At 36.5% G+C, this 25,975-nt stretch overlaps 1 protein-coding gene across 1 annotated transcript in view; it reads right to left on the reverse strand.

Moving 5' to 3' along the window:
- CAMTA1 (calmodulin binding transcription activator 1) overlaps positions 1-25,975 on the reverse strand; it is a 527,355-nt gene that overhangs the window by 410,338 nt on the left and 91,042 nt on the right. Inside the window, exon 3 of the mRNA XM_089502107.1 lies at positions 12,908-13,043. Within this exon, the coding sequence (XP_089358233.1) occupies positions 12,908-13,043 (136 nt within the window). The remainder of the gene's footprint in view (positions 1-12,907; positions 13,044-25,975) is intronic.

Genomic DNA, 25,975 nt, shown 5'->3' on the forward strand with positions numbered 1-25,975 from the left:
GAATGTTTATGTTTTCATTAATGCGGGTTTGCCGGGTATTTTAATAGGTGCTTTATTGGTTGTTTTTATAGAAAAAGGGCTATAAGCTTTTCAAAGTAGTTAAAACTCAGCTGAACGTTTAAAGCACCTGCTGAACTGTACCATAATATCTCGTTAAATAAAAATGTAAACGTTATTTAGCTGTACGCCTTTCAAAGCAACAGAAAAAAGTATGTTACGTAATCTGTTTCAGTACGGATGGTAGACAAGTTCTAAAAAATATTATGCATGTAAAAAATAACATTTATTTTTTAACCCCTTAAGGACAATGGGCGGTCCAAAAAACCCATTGAAAACAATGCATTTTGAGCCCGTACATGTAAGGGCTTTGTCATTAAGGGGTTAAAATTATTACTATATATATATATTTTGGTGGTGAAGCACACGGGTGCTCACGTGAAGAGTAAAAAAATGCTAGGAGAACGCAGATAATTTAAAAATTTGAATAGTGGGTGAGAGGCTTAAATGTAATGTAGGAAAGATTGAGGTTGGTGGAAGAGTTGAACGGACCACCGGCAGAGGTGGTAGAGGCTAATACAGTGAGGGATTTAAACATTCATGGGGTAAACATATGACTCCTGAATCTAAGACAAGATCAAGGACTGATTAAGCAGAATAGATGGGCCAAAGGAGCATGATCTGCCAGATTCTATGTTTCTGGTCTTCTATTTTTACCTGTTGAGATCATGCATATTTGCTGCAAAATAAACACTTTTTGGGCAAAAAGTGTTTATTGTCCAAAAACTACAAGCAGCATTCAAATTTAAATTATTTTACTCTTAATTTGATGCGGACTTAAATGTTTGTTTCATATATTTAAATGACCCACAACATTCACAGGCACGTGCTATAAATCAATTACTGTTGTGATAGTGAATCCGGCCCTTGTTTTCATTCAAGCATGACATCATCAAAACAAATTAATTAAAGCACAACATAGTTTTTGTCTGTTTCTAATTTTTGACTCACGGTTCTGCTTAAAATAAAATAAAGGAATTCCTAATCTTGAACTTTAACCATGCAAAATAAAGTTTATAAAAGAAGAAAGTATTTCATTGTGTCAATTTTAGTTATGAGTTTGTGTCATTCGTAGAAAGGACTTTTTATCTAAAAAAAAAAAAGTGGAAAGAGCCGTTCACTGAGCTTTCAAAGAGCTAAACTTTACCATATAATAACGAGTCATTGGAAGTAAAAAAGTTCTAATGTGTTTAAAAAAATAGTAGGTCTTCCTGGTCAGGTTGGAGTCACTTATAGAATAATTTTCTTCTTATCTGTCTGGGATTCTTGGAGAAATATTATTATTACTTTATCATATGCTAACATGTCATTTGGAAGTGAAAAGGTCTAATGTGAGGCAATGGTTAAAAAGTTAGTTGGTCTTCCTGGTGAGATTCTCGGGGAAATATTATTATCTGAACAAGAAGCCATTATCTTAACCAACACACATGAACCGACCACCTGTCTCCTCATTAAAGAGAACTCATTAAAGAGAAGTCAGAGAGGCTACCAAGCCCAGACTCAATTTCTTTGTGACTTTGAGGAGCTTTGATTCTGACGGCTGATAGCGGATGAGTGGTGAAGGATAAGGAGCAGGCAAGCCTCTTACAGCTAAATACATATGGTTTCAGCAAATACAACTATGACAATGTTGCCTAATTCCTTACTGTATACGTTATTATTTTCATCTTCAGTATGTGATAGATCTTGAAGGTTCAACAAAATATGGAACCTTCTTTATGATTGCATTATTTTTTTTATCTAATTTTTTGCTTTTGTATATTGACATGGAAAAACAATAAAACTGTTAACTTTGAAGAAGATAGAAGCATACTTTTTTCTAGGAACCCATACCAAAGGAATGCTGTATAGTGCCTGAAGAAAGCACTATACATGTGTAAAGGAGATAGAGGTGAGGGTGAACTGGACATCATAAGACCAAAAAGACCAAAGACCAAAAAACCAAAGACCAAAAAGACCAAAGACCACAAAAACCAAAGACAAAAAGACCAAAGACCACAAAAACCAAAGACCAAAAGACCAAAGACCACAAAAACCAAAGACCACAAAACCCAAAGACAAAAAGACCAAAGACCACAAAAACCAAAGACAAAAAGACCAAAGACCAAAAAACCAAAGACCACAAAAACCAAAGACCACAAAAACCAAAGACCGCAAAAAACAAAGACAAAAAGACCACAAAAAACAAAGGCCACAAAAACCAAAGACCAAAAGACCAAAAAAATCAAAAGACCAAAAACACCACAGACCAAAGACCAATGTGAAAGCCATGCACCCCCAATTACATTAGGTGCTCTTGGGTGTACTGGCATCAAAAACCTACCAAGTACATTATTGTGATGGGAACAGGGTCTTATACAGTGATTTCTATCATGATTATGCCTTTTCAACACGGATAATAAACATAGATCCGGTGTCCAGGGATATACAGTAGTTCCAGCTTCCACAATTATACAAAAAAATACAAAAAAGGCAAACGACTCCACTTACACCAGCAGTACCAAAAAATCATAATTCATTAATATTTAAAGAACACAAGTTCTGCAGTTTACAAGTCAAACTACTTAAAAAAAAAACATGTAATCAACCTTCATGCAATGTTTTATGTTAATAATAAATGTGTGTCTGTTGCGACGGTCATTAAATACTACATAAGTTATAGCAATGCAGATTAAACTACAAGTTGCTAGTTTCTCTACTGTCGTGTAAATACTTAAGCACTGAGATGTAATATATGCATCCTTTCCAATCTCCACTATCGCCGTACCAGAGGGATTATATTAAATTAAATGTTCCAGCTTTGTAGTGAACACATCGAACTTTAAACAAGCTTTTGGTATTAACTATTTGTATCCAAGTACGTCTACTTAAACAGAACCTGGAGAATGAGAACTCGTCTTTAGAAAGAGATGCAAAACTATAGTCGTGAAATAAATTAGAAACACGATTTAACATGTAGAGCGATCTGTTTCACTAAAGGGGTAAGGTCTGGAGTTTACAATTTTAACCCCTTAACGACAAAGCCCGTACATGCATTGTTTTCAATGCGTTTAGGGACCACCCATTGTCCTTAAGGGGTTAAAGGGATGTCATTGAATAGTTAAGTACTTACTTAGCATGTTAATATAAATACATCATTGTTAGTCTTGTGATGTCACAAAGTAAAATAGAAAAAAAAATCTTCTTCTTAGTTTATATGTTTGCTTTATTTCTATTTTCCTAGAAATTTATTAACACAGAATTCACAGGTGTATCTTTGGTGTTAATAGTTATTTAACATTATTTAGAAATATTCACGGAAAGCCCACATAAATGTTATTAATTATGTTAGCCAGAAAACGAAGGCTCTCTAAGAGTTATAAAGTGCTTAAACCTGTCAAAAAAATGCAAGATGCGTTTTATTTCCCCAAAAAGCGTTTGAATACTGACAGGTAACTTGTACTGTTTGATTTTACAATGCCCTGGGTCAATTAGGATTTAAGCTGTCTAACACTGATAATAAAAATGTTATATCGGCAAAGGGCTCGCAATGTGTTTTTCAACTTCAGTGCGGCTTTAGATGTAGCTGAAGTTTAGCTATTGATCCATTTTTTCCTAATTCTCAAGTCCCTGGGGTCTCTTCAAACAGACTGCGGTAGGTGGCATTGTAAACCTCTGACATTTCAACAGCTGACGTCTCAACTATTAAATTCTGACAATCAAGCCTCTACAAATACATCAGTAAAAAATATATATCTAGTCTGGGTGCTGGTTATAGATATAGGGAAGACAGGGTTATAAGAATGTTATGACATAAAAAAACACTTTAATAAATGTAATAAAATACATAAATATCAAAATATAGACAAATGCTTTAAAAACATTTCAAATACGGTCCCAAAATTCACTATTGGGACCATATAACCTGACGCGTTTCTCCCAATGGCCTCTTCAGAGGTTGTTATAAATCACAGGCAAGTAATTCAGTTATATAGATAATGATTTTATCTTAAAAATAAGCTGGGGCTGGTCCCTCAAGGGGAACAGTGTCTATAGTGCATGGGTTGATGGAAGAGAGTGATGTCACGTACTGTCTGCACACCAATATGATAGCGGGACCCTTTATCAATATCTTTATATACGATGCTGTATAGTTGAGTGCGACTTGTTAAGTAGCAGAGAGGACAGTCTTGTTCCTCCTTAAGAGGTTTCTTTTATCCTGTAGTATTTAAATAGTTAAGTATTGTTGATCATGATGTCATTATCATATCATCAATAAGTACATCTTAATTATCATACTGTGCACTAGCCTTGTGCAATCTGGTTTGTACACATTTTTATGTTACACTCTCTACTCTCTCTCACGTGCGCTCCCAATGTCTCCCTACCTTTTTCACCAACTGCTTTTTCACCAACTTCTTTCTTGGTTACCAAGCCTCCTGGAACGCTTCTGGGAGGCCTGGGGAGAAGTGGACCAAGAAAGAAGACAGAAGAAAGAAAGCAGAAGAACCAGAAGAGACAAGACAAGAAGTGGAGCTGTGGGAAAAAAGGTGATGGGGTCAGGGAAGCGTTTCGTAGAGAAGGTAGGGAGACATTGAGAGAGAGATTGAGAGAGAGAGTGAGAGATTGTGAAAGTGTGTGATAAAGAGTTAGCGAGAGTGAATGAAGGTTAATGACAACAAATTTTGTTTCAGAATGGAAAAAGCCCTTTAAATTTCACCCGAACGAAAGGACAGGAAAGAAATGAATTGTCTAATTGACCAAAAAGGAAATTAAAAATATGTAAGAATAATTTTTGGTCCAGATACACAAGTCTACTGTGCTAGGTTGTTATATCCCACATACTAAAATTAGAATAAAAATGATTAATTTTAACATCTTTACCTGCTTTGTTATGTGTGTTATGTTGCAAGACAATTTTAAAAAGGTTTATTTTATGAAACCCTGAAAATTCCATAAATATCCAATCTTTACTATGTCCATTTATTTATTGATTTCATTTCCCAACGCGTGAAGAATAAAGTATACAAACTTAAGTATACACAATTACTATCCATTTCTTAAGTGTGTTATAGAAGGGAAACCTTTTGTCTCAGCCAATAATAATAATAATTTAAAACTCAAAAAGAATAAAATCAGCACACTAGGTCACTTTCTGTGAAGGAGAATGCCCGTCAAGAAAATCTTTCATTGTGATAAATGGCAATCCTTTCTTCTTTAGCCCTTTCGGTTCTATTTTTTCCTTTTATTTATAGGTTAAATAGAAACCATATAAATTAGAACTAAAATCAATATTGAAACGTGCGGTGAGTTCTGTACGAAGCAATTGGAGTGTTTGATTTTGTAACATATCAGGGCTGAAGTTCTTTGTGCACAATTTGAAGGCACAACAAGCCAACTCAAACCCGCAATCAGAAATTCAAAGATCCCCCCCGCTCGGAATTTATAAAGCAGCGTAGCACGATTTATGTTGTAACTGAATACTCTTACATTTCCATATACATCCTTGAGGGCTAATCTGTAATAATGTTAAGGGACTCTTGTGCTGATAATTAAATACCGGGTCTGCATACAGAATTGATATTTCACTTCCCTACCTGTACTTGGGGATTTCAAGAAGCTTAGGAAAAAAAAAGTAATAAATGTAGATACATTTTATTGGTTGATTCACTCTGTACTTTAGCTGATTTGGATAAACGAAGTCTAAAAGTTTTGAAATATTCTAGAACACAGCATCTCTCAATCTGGGTTCTAGATTTCTTTTGGTTCATGTGGATTATTGGACATTTTTATAGGTTTGGAATCAAGAGGGGTTCTTAGAACAAATTCGTTTTATGGAAGTGTACGAATGAAGAAAATAACACTAAAATAGAATTTTCTATTTCTTTGGTTCGTTGGTTCCAGCTATGGGCATTGTGTCTTAACCAAAAAGAAATATGTTTAGTAAACATGCTCTAAATAACCCTAAAACAGAGCTCACCCTTGTCCCTGTTGAAAATAAATCTTAAAAATAAATAACCAATATAGGGTGAGCTGAACCAAATGAAAGTGACATCAACACCAAATAATTTTAGATACTTGTGATAATGTAAATAAAAATACCTTGTCCCAAAACAGGGGAAGTTTCTAAATACTTCCATGATGTTCCAACAGAACATAAAAAAGAAAACATATATCATAAGACAGCGCAAACTATGTATGTAAATTGATTCAGAAAATTCAATGAATCTCACTCACATGAAGTAATGCTCATATATAGCATTTCTCAAGGGTTAATGGAGCAGCATGCAGGTGGAAGACTCCTAACACTTCCAATAAAAGATGAATATTTACTCCTCCAAAACAAAAATATTAAAATAATGATATGCTCTACTCTACTGTGTCTTAAGCCTAGATGCCGAGGAAGTAAAACTCCAGCCTTGTTGCCTGAAGAGAGTTGTAGTATAGAGGGCAAGGGGTTAATCCCAATAAGCAGCAGTGGTACTGAGGCCCCCCAGCCTTGTCAATTGCCTAGCACCGTCTCCCCCCCCCCGCATTATATTATATACATTTCTACACCGCCGCAGATGTCTATAGGAGACAGACCCCCTAGTGGCCTGGTGGCGTAACTACATTGGCCACAGTCAAGGCAGCACTCATGGGTTATACCCTTGGTATTTAAACAACACAATTACTAAAATGAAGCTAAACATCTCATATTTGACCAGTTATAGTTTCCGTCGCTGCTAGGGAAATTATAATCTGTAACGTTCATCAACTGAGCAGCATCAACAGAAAAAAAAAAACACACACCCCGGACATAATTTACATTCAGTGTCCTTTGAGAACACTTAGGACAAGACACACACATCCTCTTGTTTGTTTTTACATTCTCTATTACTTAGACTTATGGAGACACTAAGAATTATTTATTCATGCATGGGCTGCAGCTCATTTGCACATACGAGAAAGTTTTCACATACTATGGCCCATAATGTCAGTGATGCAAATAAAGGATAACTCATGATAATCAACTCCCATAACATAGTTCTTCTAACTATTATGTTCTCGATTTCACTTATGTTCTTCCTCTGTATCCTACGGCATCCATCCTCATCAGACAACATGAGCATGTTAATAAGGCTGGTTTTCCTATATTAATTTTATATTTACTATTAGCTTCATTGAAAAACAACGGTCCCCTTTTCCCCTTCTGGGAAGGACTAACAACATATATGGTTCTAGATTGCAAGCTCTTTGGAACAGGGTCCTCCTCACCTTTTTTGTGAGTCTTAATTGTTATGTGATGCACTACTGGTGATGCCATATTTACAGTGCTGTGGGATATGATGGCGCTATATAAATAAATAATAATTACATTTCTCTAGACCTACAATGTCTAAAAACAGATCCACCAGTCAGAGATATCATAACCAAAGAACTTTAAAATTTAAATTTCTTATTTTAGGCATGCCTCTAAATTCCCATTTTTACATTTTTATTATAAAATAGCATATGACGTTTTGGATCTGTGCTAAAATTGGATGAAATAAAATCTACTGTTTAATGAATAACTATGGGTATATAAAATTTCTTTTAAAAGTGTTTCATTTTTGAAATATTCCATTTAAAAGATTTTCTGTGTGACAAATAATAAGTTTAGGATAGGAATAGTATTCATTTAACAAGCCAATTTCCCATTATGCTCAAACTCTTTTTACCACCCAAAAAAAAGTCTATTTCTAAAATCAGCAAACAATTCATGCATCTTTTAGAAGCAGATATAATGTTACAGAGGGATTAGCCTCAACAGAGTAGGTGGAACAGCACCTTTAAATGGCTGGTTATAAGAATATTAAAGCTAAAGGTGCTATTATAATCATATACTGATATTGCACACTGATATTTATTTCTCAAGCATATTGGGCATAAATCTAGGGTTTTTAGGACTTAGTCACCACTAATTTACAACAAATTTGTATCTTGCTGAACTGTGGAAAGTTCTACCATAAATAGTAATTCAGTCTGAGCACAGGTCGTACACCAACCTAAAACTAGAACGCAAGCCAAATATCTTCTAAACAAGAGAACCATCTTCAATCAACGCAGAAAGTTCCATCAACAAATCCTTAACTCTTATGGAGACCTCAAAGAGATTCTAAAGGGAAAATATTAAAGCATGAGAGGGAGAAACTAGTGTCACCTGAGAAGAGACAGAGCTTGGTTAATCACCGCTGGGGAGAGTCATACATTTAAGCTTATTTGCATGATTACAGCGCAGAAGAAGTCTTCATCAACGTATGAGTTGAAGCCAACCCAGAAGGACAGGATAGAAAAGAAATGCGAGGCAAATAAAGAAGCCAACAAAACATATAATTTTTTTTATAAAATTATTTTTTTCTTCTTGATCACTGAACAAAAACCTGATGAATCTCTGCTTAGGTGAGTCTCAAATTTTAGCTCACTAAAAATCTCCATCTTTATATAATTCTAATCTCACCAACAAGGGCGGTCTTGAACAGAAAATATTTGTAAATTCCCTCTTCATAAGGGAACCTCCATTTTGGCCTTTCATGGAATTAAGTGGTAAACTTCCTGGGGTATATCTTTTGGTATAAGAGTAGGATTAGTATGAGGAATGTTTTTCTTTTTACACCATCAAACTTGTGTTTATTGTCATCTGAGTCAGCTTAATTTTTGGGGTTCTCCTTAAGTGTAAAGGTGAATGTGGACTACCATGAGTAGTAGAAGTGGCACTAATTATACCTGGTTTAAAGAAGTATAGCAATAGCAAAAGATTATTGGTGATATTTTGAGTTTAATTTCTTTTCGGCAGAAATACTTTTTAGAGAATGTCTTTATATTAAAAAAAAAAATAACAATAGTGGTTTCACAAATAGATTTGCCTTTTTGACCAAGGTTTAACATGTAGCCTGGAAGATCTATAAAGACTATGGATCCGAGATCTTTCATTGATTGCAAAACAAGATATGTTCATCTGTGTGGACACAGCATTTAATCTCAGTCAGTCTACTAATTGTTATCAAACGTCTGTGTCGCCGTGTAAAGAATTTAAATAAAACAATACTTTTTTTTATATATATATTTAGTCAAAATCAAAAGAGTAACAGGAGAAATGAAAAAATGAATAACATAAAAGTTATTAATAAGATAACGCCCCATATTTGAAGTTATTAATAAGACGGTATCAGATATTTTGGAAAATGTGTATTTATTCACTATTATTTCTTTTACTTATTTCTGTTGGCTCAGATGTTGATTGATATACCTGGGAATTTTTTAAATTCCCTTAGTCATCAACATCTTCCCTTCCCAATTGGCATTGTCTGAGATATCCTGGCCAGCAAAATAAAACTCTGGACTATCTAAAGAAACACAGGACAGGCGGAAACTATGGTATTGGTATTGAAAGTGGCATTTGAAACTGCATTACCTGCTAACCAACGAAAATGTATTTTAACGATGGGAATGGTTTCTGGATGTACGGAATGGAACTTTGGTGGATAAGAGTAACTCTCTGATCTGCTCAGAGAAATTACTTGCTTTCAAAGACAAATTAAGGATTAAGCCCAGAGGAGCGTCTCTGCATACACATGTATAATTAATACTCGAACGCTGGGTCAACGCTGTCACATGCTGGAGACACGATCCGTATCATCTAAGTGACCTTTTACCGCCGTTCTGTTCCTGGATGAATGTTAATGGGTTCGTTTTAAAGGTCCACACAGAACAATACTTGTCTTTTTTTAACAATTATCACAGAAATATTACCGTTCCTGATCTTGCTTTGAATTTTTCATGAAGATTTTAAGGAATAACGTCGCTGTAATCTACCAAACAAATGTTCCCTGCGCCCACTGCTTGATATTTATTTCTACCTAGTAAACAATGCATTGTCTACCACCATTTTATTCCTGTTGTAGGTTCATTTTTACTTTATGAAGAATGCGCAAAGAGTAATTTGGGCAATATCTGCCTCTGAATTTATGGTAGACCATTGTTCACGAGTAACAAATATCAATAAATTCAGTTCTATTGTTTCTAAACGCAGCAACACTTCTCAGGATAAGGGAATATTTTTCTCCTTGGGCGTAGGTCATCATTGACAAAAACCTGGTCTTATCTCGTTTTCTTCCAATAAACTCCATTTATCGGCAGACCTGGAGGCGGCCATTGTTGTCAGTCATGTGATATTTTGGATGAGCTTTACTGTTGAAATACCACACTGAGCTGATGCTTTATGGCAATGCTAATGGAGTCCTATAGTATAGACTGTTTTAGTCAGAGTGTCAGACTTAGCTATTCTATTGTTAACCATGTTTATTATAATAGAAATTATTTAGAAATTAATCAGTATTTAACAGAAGTTTAGATCTTTTTTGGCAGACATTGCTTATTTGTGTCATTAATAAAGCTTTATAAAATTTGTAAACCCCGTTTGAAACCATTTGAACCTTTGCATGTTTGTTATGGTAACGAGATGAAAGTTTATGGGGCTTTCTTAAAAAAAAATCAACATTACATCAGGAAATGATGCCATTTAAATGATAATAGTCACATTTGCGACCATTTATTACTGTTTCAGTTCTTGAATTTCAGTTACTTTTATTACACGTTAAAAAAAAAAAGAAATAACCATGAATTCTCCGCTATTTTATCCACCATAAGTATGTGGTTTCTAAATATTTCCCAAGCCAGCAACAGTAGACTTAGAGAGAGATAAATGCTTTGAAGTGGAAATGTTTACCCTGTAGCAATCATCGTCCTACTGATCATCACAGCTAAAACTGTTCTTGACCGTCCTACTCTACTGCCCAGACTTCTCATGCCCGGTCCTTCTTGTGAATTTACCATAAACTCCGATTAAATATATATCCTAGCATGGTTGGTGGCCGAACAGCAGTAACTAAACCGCTCTTTAAGAGCGCAGTGGGGTATAAATAGAGTTTCACTTACAGTTGATGATGAGTAAGACATTTTTTATTCCAGATGGAATGGCCGTTGAAATAGGTCCACGTATTTCAAGTAACAATTTTTACACATGGTTGGCTTTAACCCCTTAATGACAAAGCCCGTACATGTACAGGCTCAAAATGCATTGTTTTCAATGGGTTTAGGGACAACCATTGTTGGGTTAAACATACAGCAAGGCAAACGTTCTTATAATTTGTACACGTTCATGTATTTATCTCAGAATAATAGTAAGAACTGCTCTACTATCCCAATGTATGGTCCATAACACCTTCGACAGGGTAGAAATCTCGTCCACATTGACGCGTAGACCCCGGCTCTGGTCAGCAAGCATGGGACATATCCTTCAGTAAATATGGGAGGTCTATTAACAATTAAACCTTACATCGAGATTCTTGTAGATTAGGGCCTTAGGCTTCCTAGTGCTATAGATCACATACATCACCCCCCCCCTCCCGGCTCTCCCAACTGCCACTATTTGTTTTAATACGCAACATGACAAGTATAAAAATGGATTTGATCTGTGATGTGGCTCGCCATTGTTCTATAACTTAAAGAACCTACCCTTTAAGAAAGTAAAGTATTTTTTTTATTTTAACCCGTTCACGACAAAGCCCATACATGTACGGACTCACGATGCGTTGTCATTAATAGGTTTAAGGACACATTTTTTTTGTCTTATTTTCTGTTACACTTCATAATAAAATCCATTTGATGTTCATTTAGAGTACAGAATTACTGTCCATTATATAATTATAACATAACTTAAACATTTAGTGAAAAAGAACAATCCAACAAACTCAAGTGTCTTGTTTGTACTCCGACTATTAATCCTGTAATAAAGTGTGTAAAATATTTTATAAAACATGCTTTTATCTTCAAATTATGTATCTGTATCATGAATTCCCCAAGAGAACGATATATAAAGAAAGGCAAAATGCTGTTTCTGAATCAGGAAATTATTAAGCCTTTTAAAATGTGAGGACTCGGGGAAATGATGCTCATTATGAATTTTTTCCATAATTTTTTTCATAAAAGATATTTTAATATCTTTGCTTAGTATCCAAATGCATGTTAATAAAAGAAATCTGGAGTATACCTCCACTCTGTTACAGGCAAAATCTACAGTAATGATCCACATTCTTTTAACGGCCGTGATATTTAAAGGTGCTGTTCCACCTACTCTGTTAAATTTAACCCCTTTAAAGCTTTAATGCAAAATTCTATGTTTTCACCCCTGCTGTTTCTGGTTGAAATTTCATATGATGCCACTTCACTTTTGCAAAAGACCTAAATTAACAAATGTTTTCAGTAACCAAAAGACATCCAAAGAGGATTTTCACTTTTACCAAAAAAAGTTGTAAAATGAAATTAGCGTTTATTGCTTATTCACTTTACGCAACTTCGGCTTATGAAACGTTTTATAAGAACACTCCACTTTGGGATAGCTGAGTATTGGACTTAAAGTGCCAGGGCTGCCTGGTAATTGTCAATCCCGCAATCCTTAATATTAAATCTTGTCAAATTATTTAAAATAGGTTTGTTATTCCTTATTAACAGCAAAAACATCCATTTAGACAAAATGATACTTTTTTCTCAGGACGCTCTTATGCAGAGACCGCTATTTTTAGCTCCATCGTCTCATGTAAATGTAGATTACAAATTGCAAAGTCCTTAAAAGGAAACAAATATGTAATTTTTTTTTTATTTGGTAGAAAGTAGAGATTTTCAAAAAAAATCCTAAAATGCTTGTAAAAATGTAGGAATTCATACAGCCCGTACTCCATGTACGCATTATTCTGAACGCAACAGATAATACCCTCTTATTTTAGAATATATCTAGCAATATATCTGGTATAAATATATATATATAAACTAAATGTAAACATGTGACTCCTACCTCCACTCCCTGGACCTTGAGCTTCATATGATCTTCTCTTGTAGTTTTTCCATCTTTCCTCTTCTTCCAGCAATATCCATCCTTCCGGTATTTCACCTTCTTTCGATTATATAAGATCATGGAACCATTCTGTGGCCTACAAGCAAAATAAACATGTCTTGTAAGTGGATTGTATGAAACAATACTATCATTTGCTAGAGGTAAATAATTTCATGTTTTACCTTCACAGAACACATCCTTATGTTTCAAGGCAGCTGAAGCAGAACCATTAAATATGTGGGGTGAAGGAGTTAATAATTGCCCCCAAAACAAACTTTAACCAATTTAATTTTAAGGTATCAACAATCTAAAGAGACAACTCAGCCCCTTGGAGTAAAAAAATGCTTGGTGTCCCCTTCTCTGCCAGATAGTTCCATTGAAACTTTCTTCAATGGGGCTTTCACTAGTCAACTAAAGGAAACGTAAAACGTCGGTCAACGTCGGCCAACGTCGGCCAACGAAAAGGAATCTACTTTCCAACGATCGCTCAAAATATTTCAAAATATGGAGCATGGAAAGGAATAACGTCAGCGTTACGTGATCTAGAAACATGATAGAGTTCTATACAAGGATCTCTACAAGTGAGAACTAGTCCTCTTTCTAGAACTCCATTACTGGAAAGTAAAATACAGAGCAGATTTATGGTGAACGATAGTGAGGGCTAGAAAAGTCAGTAACGAAAAGCAATATCCCGCATTTAGCAAAGCATAATTTTTCATGTTTTATTGCTTCTTGCTGGATTACCTTAGATTCTTTATGTCCTGAAAACATTTACTTGTGGATTTTGTAGCTAATGAATTAAAAGTGTCAATGACAGATATAAAAGAAGATTCCTTTAGTAATAACGGCTGTCGTGTTGTGATGTATGGCACTTGGGATTTGCTCAGATCTAAAAAGCTATAAAAATTTAACAGGAAAAAAGGGAAACAGCAAACATTTTTCCCTGTATTCCCTTTGGTACGTCTAATGATAATGTTTATTACGTTAAGAGATACAACTTAATAAGGCAATGCAGGCTATGCAGTTAAAGGGACATTACCATGAGTTATGTTGTATCTCTATAAATACCCAAGAACGCACTGGGCCTAGGGGCTGGACAGGTAATTTAATAATCAGGAAAGCTTTTGGATTATTATTGGGCAAGCCAGTCACACAAAACAGTATCCCAAGAAGACGTTCCTTCTCTTATTGACCAACATGGCATCAGGAAAGCTCATGCTGCACAACAGCTGGCCCTGTCTACCTCTACTATAAATTTGTTGGTGCCTTCCAATCTCTTCCGAACCTGCTGTTCGCTGCAGACTAGTAGTAAGGTGGCAAGGCCCAAGAAGCAGGTCCTCCATTGGGGTGATTCGGCAGTCAGGCTCCCTGTATCAGCACTACTTAATGGGCCAACTGAAAGCAAGATCATTGATCTCCCCAACCAGCCCACTGATACTATGGAGGACTGTGCTGAGTCAGCACAGGTTCCATAGGCACTGATCATCCTTAAGAAGTAGAATGCTGGGATATAATGTAATTTCCTGATGCCCGGCAGTAAGGACGGTGGCTTATAGGTGTAAGGTGATTGTTGGAGCTGCCCTGGGTAATATCTAGGGAAGCGCTGAAGGTAAAATGCCACTGGCCAAGGGCCTAACTCAAGTTACCCATGGCTTGTGGTGAAACCTTACAAAATGGCCTCCTAGCTGGATAAAGCTAGTATATGTTTCTCTGAGAGAAGCTCTTGATCTACTTCAGAGAACTTGCCACAAACTCATTTGGCTCAATTTGTGTGTTTGATGTCTACATTTTAATTTATCAGCTCTGATATGTTGTACTCAACAAAACAACAAAAAAGCCGCCATATGCTAAACAGAAGACATTCATTTTTTGGAGCTGTATAAAAACACGCAAGAAAAGATCCTACGCGTCCCACAGAGACAACCATACACATTTGCAAAAAAATTTACAATGTTCTGTTAGTCACAGTAATTGGCTTTCCGAACAGAAACAACGGAAAGAAATACAGCAACACATGGAAGAAAAAAAGCAGCAGCAGCCGTAAAAAACTTTCCTACGAAAGTACTCATCAGATGATATTTCATGGGGAATATTCGGGTGATATTAGCAGCATTATAACAGAAAAGAGAACTGTACCTGAAGCGTGATCACGAAACAAATATGTAGATTTTTTCGTGTTGGCCATGTCAGAGAAAATATATTTTATATTTATATGTATTTTGTAGGGTGAAGGACTGTGCGGAAAACACAAAATGTCTACCTGCTAGGTAAGGCCCCCTGGACCAATGAGAAAGGGGGACAAATTGGCGGGAACAGCAATGACGATGCTTAGGAGGCGCCATTGGGCACTGCCACCGGGTATCGCTTTCACATCATCTATATCCTATTATATTTAACATATTGGATGGATGGATAGATATGCAGAATCCTATAATTATTATTTTCATCTGGATTTTACAATTTATGTCACAGAATTTCTTAAGGCAATTTTTGTAAAAATTTTAAAATTCCGAACGCACGGAAAGATATTGTCAAAGATCCCCCCCCAAAAAAACTGTAATTTGGTTTTACGCCGCTTAATGGACATCAGTTTCTGATGTGCCGATAAATGCGTTATTTTTCTAAGCTTTGCGATAAAAGGAAGCCACAGGTGTGCTGCACTTTGTGTTTTTTAAACATCAAATTGTTGTTCTGTGCAAAGTGAAGAGAATTAGGCAGAATGTTAATAAGACGGAGCACGGCGCGTTCTCTACCTAGTGGTTTTTATATATCTAATCTCCGATGACACACAAAAAAAGATCACAAGACAAAAATCTCCTTTTCAAATACCTTCCAGCGATATAGTTTGGTGGAATAAAAAATATGAGCAACTATAATGTGAAGTGCCAATAAAAGCCGTCCAAAATTGCCTTGCATCTGTGCCAATTACAGCTCTCCAAATGAAACGGTCCTGTCACTTCAGAGAGGCAATCCTCCTGCCAACTTCCACATTTGCATGACAATTTTGATCTTTTTTTGTTGTTGTTGTACCTGGTGTCATTTCACATCCCCATGATCTGACATTTAGGCATCCATTTGTCTCGTACCTGCTGGGTCCTATTCTACCTCCCAGTAAGCATATTGATCGTCAGCGATGCATCGCAGGAAACCATTACGACCATTTCATTTATTTATTTTTTAAAAAACGTTTTGTTTGAGCTACAAACAGGTTCTTGTTGTGTGGTTACGCCGTTCTTTTACATATCGCAGCCTGAAAACCAAAATAAAATTCTTTAGGTAATTGTAAAAATCTATTATTCCAATCAAAGCATTTTTATGCCAAAGCATAAAATAATTTTATTTGGTGTCTGTATATACAAGGGGAAAAAAACGACTGAGTTGTTTCTAAGTACGTATTGCTATCTAGTGCTTTAACCTCTGAGGTCCTAGTGCTACAACTCTTATTATGGGCAAAAAAAAGATATAAAGGAACATTAATAATCAGCCACGGATTGGTCATCTGTTGGCCATCGTTGTTGAATATCCACCCGATCTGGCCCTCCTAAATGTAGTGTGCTGGCCTCACCTACGTCATCAGGTGGCTGCTGGACTTAGAGTGCCTCATGATCGCCAGTCCCGCGCCCCAACACACTCTAACACAAGTGTTACTATGTGTTTTCCATGTAAGTGAATAACCAACCAAATAACGACTATGATCCACACAAACATTTCCAGGTCCAACTAAAGCACTTGCTTCTCCTTATTTTTGTGACATTTCCAACGCTGAGACGTGGAACATACTGTGACTGTGTAAATAAATTCAAGCTTTAGTAAATTATGGCCGATGTCCCATCACCACAAATAATACCTTCTATATGTCCCACTGCCACAAACATTTGGAAAGGAAATACTGCTGCTTTGGTGAAGAGGAAAGAATTGTGAACGCATTGGCCCTTGCATGCAAATCGGATGTGTTTCCATGACATTGATTTACTGGTTCTTTAAGGAGATTAATAAAAATGTTCCGGGAGCAGACTATTTTTTTTCCTAGAATTTATTCTTTCGTTTCCTGTGTTGGGAGGGGAAGCAATCGTTACGAAATATACCTTTAACTACTTATGCCAGAGTATAGAATGGATAAGTAAAGTAAGCACTCAGAAACTATTAAGGCACTTTTAGTTAATTAAGATTGATTTTTCTGTGGCACATTTAATTATCATAGTTGTCAGTTGTCCGGACTCACCTAGGATAGTCATGTTCTTCTTCATTGTTATCCAGATTGATATCCTAAAGTTACTTAGTTGCTGCACAAGTTATGTAGATACCTGGGAACTTCTCGGTGAAGGCTACCAGAGCTCTCCCTCTTCTGGGGTAGCGGCTTCATGAGGGGATGGCTAATAATGTGTGAAGGTAGGGTTATCTTTCCATGGGATTATTCTAACCCTAGCCAGCCTCAAATGGTCTGGGAGCACCAAAAGCCAATCCAAGAGAAAGTGACCCAGGGAAGCGGAGATTTATCCTGACACTCTGGTCAAATAGCCAAGAGAGCCACGTGCCTTACTCAACCTTTCATGAGTTCAGAAGAAGAAGGAAAACTGGAAATCGAACCAGCTGAAAGAACATTCTTTGACGTTAGATGTTTGCATGGTCCTTCGTCTGCAGATGTGGACGTAGCTCTTATAACATGTCCATGAGCCAGGCCAGTACCTGGCTGGGAACCACATTCCGCTTGGCCCTAGCTTTGGCCGGCTTGCCCACTTCTAGCATGTGATGCCTAACCTTGTCACCAAGCGGGCACAAAACACACAAAACATCTTGTTTCAGTAAAGAATGAATGGGACATGTGAAAAAGTTGGTACCGGTGTATCAGATATTTGTATAGTCCTAAAAGGCAGTAGCCAATTAAAAATATAAAGTTTCAAGCATAAGAGTGTAAAAATCAGAAATCCCCCAAACACCAATTCTTAATGTTCAAAATGTTTCATCTAGATCTATTAAACAGACAATATTATTCTCTGTCTGTTTAGATTTTTTTGGATAAAATGTGCCTTACAGGGACAATAAATATTTATTTTTATTGTTTTCATCTGTGTGAACATAAAATAGGTATTTCATAGCTTACCCATAAGAAATCACTGCTTATTTTCGTATACAGGGGGTAAAAAATCTGTTTTGGACCGGCCATGTTTTGGGTACCAGTGATGTCACAATGATCATCTTCTGTGGATTACTTTTTCCAACCCTTACAGATCCCTCAAGGTTGATTCTCTCCATAAACACGCATTAGTCTTTGGTTTTAAAAGTTTTTTTTTATGGTCTAGCCCTGTGATCCCATCCAACCTCTTAAATCCTTTGCCCCGATAGTCCATCCTTCCACTGGTCTACGTAAATGAACCACGCAGGGTACGTTCCCTGGGCTTATCTCGCCAACACATTTGAAACGGCTGGGAGTTACAAATTGAGATCAACAGCGGGTTTGAGTAGATTGCAAAAGCTGATTAGATATATTGAGAATGTTTAATTACAAGAAACAATCTGATCTAAGAGCTCTGCGTTGTAAACTTTAGCTTCTGGAACCCCTTTGTTCTTCAAACGTGTTGCGCATGTTTGATGGAAAAACGTGATGAAAAAAACAAGCAGAACTTTTTTTCCTAATTTTTCTTTATCATTTTAATCGGTGCCATGTGATACCAGTATAAAGAAATGAATACAGATACTGATCTCATGTGCGCTGTGTAATTTGGGCTTTATTTTCATTATTTTCATCTTTTATTTATTTTTTTGTTTAATTTTTATATTGTTGCTTAGTTCCAGGGCACAAAGTTTCATATGAATAGGGGCACTATACTAAATGGCAGGACCAGACTGGCCAAATGGGGCTAATACCTGGTAGGCAGATGATAGATGACTTGGGTCCCTTTTGCGGATGCTTGTGGGGCAGATCCGGTGTAAATGTACATGTATGTAGCCACAGGCTGGATACACGTAGCTTCAAGAGCTTGTATATCCTAGAGGGTCATATAGCGACTGCTGGGGTTAAAATAATGGGGTCGCTTTTCTTCCCCGGATAATGAAAACAAAAATCACATTTGGAAAATGGATGACGCATTGGCAAGATGGCAGAAAGGCTTGGATAATGGGAAAAAAGCCTAAATTATTTAATTAGTCTACTTTAGTTGCCTTATGGAAAATCCATTATTTTTAGGTCTCTAGGACAAAAGGGTTAAACAGCTTAGTATTTTCTGAACGCTTTCTGAACATTCTCTTATTGAGAACATAGATCGGTGACAATATTACATAATAGAATAGATTCCTGGATAGTCCCCTATTCATTGCAGATTGTCGGGCGCAGCCATCAAAATTACATCAGTATCGCTCCTTTTGGAAAAAAACAAAATGTTTATTTGCTTGTCGTTCCCGGAGAATGTTTTATTGATATTTTGAGTGGCTCTTCAAGTTGACCTCTTCCTTTTTTCACCCTGCTATGATAGATGACCTATTTATCTGTCTTTCATCCAAACATATTTCTGTTTCCCTACTTGGTGAATTATGTTCAGATAGCTCGTGAACTGTGAGGGAACGTGGATCCGCAGTTTGGCACGCTATTTCTCCCCGTTCCTGACCTTTTATTTGAATTTATTATTGACCCGGCACGCCGGATCAGCCGCATCAATCGTAGGACCTCTTTTTATCATCTCTGGCACCTCCTTTAAATTCTAAAACAGAACTCATACCTTCCGTACGTGTCACCAGAAATAAGATGTAATCACAAAGCAACACACTGTAAAAAAAGTTTTGGCAAAAAAAAATATTCTTAAAATATTGCGTAATCAGGTAAAATTTTTTATAAATAAATAAATAAATATACTGATACAACCAACAATGGAGTATAGTTATTATTTATGTCTAGAAAGGCATGCTGGGCTTTAAATTTACAATATAATTATAGAACATATGTTTATAATTCAAATTGTGAAAATAAAATCTTCTTTGATAAATTGTTGCATTTTATGTATGGCGGGTCAGCACAATGCATTACACTGTGCGCAGGCAGCATTGTGTTGACGCTGTATATGTTAAAGAGACACTAACCTCTGCTAAATGAGCAGGGCCAGAAGGGGGTGGATCCTAAAGTAGGTGGATTCATGCAGTTCTACATAACTCTGCCTACTTTAGACCCCACCCCTTTATGTCCGGGGGCACCTCGAGCAATAGTTGGCAAGTATGGAATAGAATGTTGTTACTACTAAATCCTGCGTGTTAGTGCACCTTGAGGACTGCACTAGCCACACCCCCTCACCACACCCCCTATTTCAGGCCCAATGGTGCCTCCCATGTACCCTTACAGCTGCTCGTCCGGCCAATCCTGTCATTTATAGTAATGGGGCCTTCTGCTAGATACATGCCGCCACAGGCTCCAAAAAGTTTCAGCGTTGTGCAAGGCCGCACACGCGTCATTTTAATCCCTAGCCACAGTCCCATATTTATCTTCGCCATCGTCCTTACCGCTGAGCGCCGGGATATCAGCTCAAATGCAGGCGTTACGCCTTCTAAGAACATCCGCCATTGGGTGAAAGTAAATATAGAGGAAAGTGCCGACTTAAGACGATCAGTGATCTCCTTTTTAACTCGCCCATTCAATAGTGGCTCTATAGGGCGATAGGGCCCCTGCTGGCCTAGGCCATAATACGTCGCCGCCTAGTCCGTTCCTGCCCTCATTGGTCATTTAGTCATTCTTTGTATAAAAACAGGTGAATAATATGATAAATTATCAGAAAATAAATACATTGACACTTCCTATATGATTATTATTATTATTAATATTATTATTATTATTATTATGCTATACTATAACGTTAGGCTGATTGCGCCTACATGTGACATTTCATTTTTGTGGGGGGTCTATCTTTTTTAAGGACAATGAATTCGCAATGCAATATTTTATGTGTCCTTCATGTATAGCACTATGTCATTGCACGTAATTATACAGCATAATATTTATGATAAAATCCAATAGTTTAGCCCTAATATCCATGCAATTACGGATCTATTGCCGCCGTTAGTAACAGTATGTATTGCTATGTTTATTGTTTCCTGCAAAGAAAATATATACCCTGCACATCTAAACAGAGTGGACATCCTGTTATTACGGCAATTTTATCTTTCAAATCCCCGTGGCATGTTGAATCTAAGTAGTATCAGCCAACGAGCAGAGGTAGCGCTCGTGATTGCTCCGTGCATAAATCGGGATGTACGAAGGACGAAGATAGCTGAAACTAAAACCAGATATGAACCGGGAGAGGGAAAACAGACAGATTTTTATCTACAACAACAGATACAAACGTAGCAATGGAAACCATGCCTTTGAAATGTCTTTGGATTTAAGTATGTATAAAACTCCGCAAATTGCGAGGCGTACAAGATGCCATCTTGATCTATAAAACCTCGTTATAAGAATGCGCCTGTTTATTTGCGTTAAAATTTCAATTGAATGGTAAATTATTTGCAAAAAAAAACAAAAAACGGTAGAATTACCTTAAAGGTCAACATATTTTTTTAAAAGCAGAGGCAAGAACTGGAATCTCAAACTGCATTTAACCTCTTAAGTGCCAAAGGCATGAGAAACCCATTGTCTTGCATTTCTTGGCTCCCCCCCCCCCACTATATAATAAAACTGCTCAGTGTTTTGAAATGAAGATTATTCACTTCCTCGGTGTTAAACACGTCCTATATAACTCACTTATTAATGTTGTCAGTCAACTGCATATAGCGCAGATAAATCTTTCCCGTTCGAAACATTGTTGGCTGCGGCCACGGCATTTTTTTTTATTTTTTTCTCCGGGTGTATGCTAGTTCAAGGTCAGCGTGCTGACGATACGTACATAAGTGAATTTTATTTTCTTGCTTGTTCTCCTTCACACTTCAGGCCAGGTATTGAAATAAGGGGAAAAAATAAATAATTTCACTTTTTTTATGTTTATAGTCACTAAAAAGAGAAAGTTAAGGATATTTTATATTTGAAGATTTATAAGGACACAGGCAGGAAAAAGGGGTTAAATCTGCATAATATATAATTTAGCAACAAAACACACTTCAGTATAATTTGATATTACTATAAAGTGGTGTTTTATATGTATAAATATTTGGGAGGGTTTGTGCCAAATATCAAAATTAACCTCCATGTCGGAAGTACATATAGAAGCTTCTAATTCAGTTAATTTTAGACATTTTAGGGGATTTTAGACATTGTGCCGATCATGCCCTTTACAAATCACCCCCATAGTGGATCTTGCTCTCTATACATAAAAAAATAGCCTATAAATCACAAGAATACGACCGCCATTCAAAGTCAAAACCTCTTTATAGCTTTCTTTTCTAGGCTTTACACGCTTAAAGTGAGAGATTTCACGATTCAATATTAAAAATATTGCAAGAGGACGTCCAAGGAAATACAAGCCGTATTATTATCCATTTAGTTAAATGTCGAAAAGTATTTGTAGTAACTTGGGTAACAGAAATTGGAACCTGTAATATTTTGGCCGTCTCTGTTAAGACTTAATTCATTTAATTAAGAATGAGTAAAATATATTTGTCAAGAGAATAAATCAAATGATTTACAAAAGGTGGAAATGTCTGCCAGTCGGATCATTTGTATGGTTTGCACCTTTAAATGAACATTTTCAGTTCATGCCTTTCTTTTTTTATATCTACAGATGCCCAGATTTTATTGATTTTTTTAAAGTATTTAAGGCTCATCCAAAAAAATTACAAAATGAAAATTAAGTTGTATTCCCACTTTCAAATCCGTCTGCACATATCTGGCTTTGTCTGCTTGGAAATTAGTTTTTTCAGACTTACCATATGAACATAGAGATGAGCTTTTATTTTGCCAAAATCCTTTTTTATGCCATTTATTAATATTCTCTAAGTACAAATGTCATTTTTTTGAAACGGTGCTATCTGGCTTGGCTCGACTTTGTTTTTCTCGTGTTTTAGGCTATAATATTGATTTTTTAAGGATGAGCCAAAGTCTGTCTGATTGGTTTTGGTGAGATATAAAAAGCTGCATTCTATTACCTGTGATAAATTTATCATAGGCTTTTTTAATCTCAAAAACTTCTAATATGAATCATGATTCTATTCATTCTGATAAATGTGCGTCAAGATTTATTTCTGAGTTCTATGGCATATTATAATAAAAAAGATGAAGTAACAGAAATAAAAAAAATAAAAAAATTATGTGCAGGTTAACAGCTCCTTGAACTATATGAAAAAGGACAGTGTCCATCCCACCTACTACAAAAGTGAGGCTATCAATCAGGAGTGGGATGGCCTGGGGGGCAGAGCAGCAATTACCCCCTGGGCCGGTCCAATTTCTTGTAACATATCCAGTCCATAGGTGGGAGTCACTGATAGTAGTGATGAAGCTCACGCAGTATGAAGACCGGCTCTACGCAATGTAAGTGTGTGTTAGAGTGAGTGTGTGTTAGTGTGTGTGACAGAGCGTGTGTGTGTGTTTTAGTTACAGGGGAGGCCAGGGAACACATCTTGACTTGCCTTCTGGGCCAGAAGGTGCCAGCCAACCACTGGTAACAATTGTATTTATAATAAAATGACTACAGAAAGCAAAACATTTACAGAAGAAGGTTTGTTGGTTCGCCGCATGACCTCCATCACATGCCACCAACAAAGATGGCGAAATGTCGCAGGGTATGTGAAAGGTCTTTAAAGGTACAAAACAGAAACTTATTCGCATAATACATTGCCTTTAAGAATATCCAGTACATTCAGAATTTTGGATGAAGACTATTTTTATGTTTTTATGGGATTTGCTCGATACAGCTCATTATAATTATGGGTGGTTTAGTTTTAAAAACATGAAGCTTTTTCTGTGTCATCTAAAATCAATCTTTGTCTGACTTAGATCCCCATGTGAGCCTTTTTGTCACAATCAGCAATGCCTAAAAACATTAGTCTTATATGTTAAATTACTCAGAGCCAGCCAAACATTATTTCAGATCAGGAAGGGGAGACTGGCAGCTGGGTTGCTCATGCTGTAATGGTGAAAGATATTCCTTTGATCTCCTTCATTTAACAGTAGGTGTATTTTCATTAAGAAGAATTCAATTTAAAAGAGCTGGTCTGCAGCGTTTCACCACTCAAGAGTCCCATGTGCCTCTTTGAAAGCCCCTGCCGAGGGTAAGATGCAGACATTTCATACAAGAAATGAGACCATTGGTATCCAGTAAAACAACGATTCCAACGGCATTATTGCCACATTTTACTTGATTAGGTATTCTTGATGAATTGCCGTAAAAAATGTATGGGGGGGATCATCATATACTTGAATGCTGTTAACTGTACAGGACTCTCCTAAATCACAAAGAGAAAGTTAGATATATGCCTTTTTTGTTAAAATAGCTACAGCAGTCCTCAAGTAGCAACCACGCTATCCCATAACTGTAAAATAAGATGGTTTATATTTTGGTGCATTTTTAAGTGAAAGATACAATACAAACTGATATAAATGCACTTGGCCTGTTACAGAAGTCTCTGATAGTAGAATTGTGTTGTCGCGTTCCAAAAAAGGACTAAATTTAAAAAAAAAAGAATAATTTTAGTGTCCGAGTTAATGAGAACATTTGCGTCACAAAGTTTTGTACCGCAAAGAGCCATAGAGAGACAGTTCCAGTTCCCTTTCACATAAATTTTTTCCCCCGCAGGACATACCGTGCCAATGGAGGAAACACAAGAGTGCTGCGGGAACACTGAGTTCTCTTCTCCTTTTCACACAGTTTTATCCATACACATTACCTGGGCTGACCTGGGGCTTTGGATATGAAGATTATTATGTCTTCTGCTTTTCCTAGGATGGGGGTCCCAACCAATTCAAAACTTTTTCTGCCCAATAGCCACTTCTGTGCTAAGCTACCACCGCCTCAGCATAACATCCTGACGTCCTTAAATACCCCTATAAACGCAGGACTTCTACCTCTAAGTCCTTAAAACACCCCTGATTTCTGGAAGTATTGTCTACCAGGATTCCATCGTCCAAGTTGGATTGCACTAATCTTGGATATAGGGTATATAACTGTTTTTGGGTAGGGTTTTGCTTGCTTCATCCACTTTTTTAACTTTAAGGGGCATCAGGAGGCTTGGGATATCTAAGTAAATATGGCCAATATGGTAAATATGGCCATGGAGATCCATGGAGAGCCATGGGAATCCTACACACTATCCACAAATAGTGTGACAGAAATTTTTGAATAAAGCTGCTGAATGACAGCTATCATTGCAATTATTAAAATTGTATTTGAGAAAGAACCTAGAACCACAGAATCTACTGGGTATCAGATAAAACAAAATATATGTTAACTAAAACTATTGTAATATCATTATATTAAACAACGTGCAAGAACATATAGCAGAAATATAAATTTGGGTACACTTATAAAATGTCAAGAAATGAATGAAAGAAATATAATCTCTTTGATTGGTTCGTGTACGTATTAAATGCAGTACCCGGGGAGTTAATGCAAAAGGGGCAAAAAATCCAATAAACTTTAAAATCCAAGAGAATACAAAGCATGTCCTTTTTTTTGATGATATACGACACTCCATAAGTTATCTAGAAAAGGAATAATATAGCTCTCCTTTTGCTGGAGAAAATCTTGGCAAAACGACATATTTATACTTATCTAGTGGAGCTGTCCAAGAATAGCATCTTTCTGGGAGACAGTCGGTGGTTTAATGAAGCACCTAACTAGATTAGATACACCATTACATCCTTGGTTTTATCATCTAAGTGAACTGGTTTGGGAGACACTAGTATACTCTGGGAGATTGATTGCTTATACTGGAAATGCTGTTAGACGCTCATATCATTATGGTAGGAGAAAGGAACCCATCTTTCTGTAACCACATCGAGAAAACGTCGAGCGCGTGTATTCAAAGCGGTATTTCATTATGTTCTACTTTGCAAGATAGTTAAAAACGTTAAGGAAATGTTTCTTCCCCTGAATATTGATGCAGGGACAAATACCATCCCAG

This window comes from Sceloporus occidentalis, unplaced genomic scaffold, assembly GCF_023333645.1.
Source record: "Sceloporus occidentalis isolate IW3139 unplaced genomic scaffold, rSceOcc1.0.p SCAF_193, whole genome shotgun sequence".
NCBI classification, from domain to species: domain Eukaryota; kingdom Metazoa; phylum Chordata; class Lepidosauria; order Squamata; family Phrynosomatidae; genus Sceloporus; species Sceloporus occidentalis.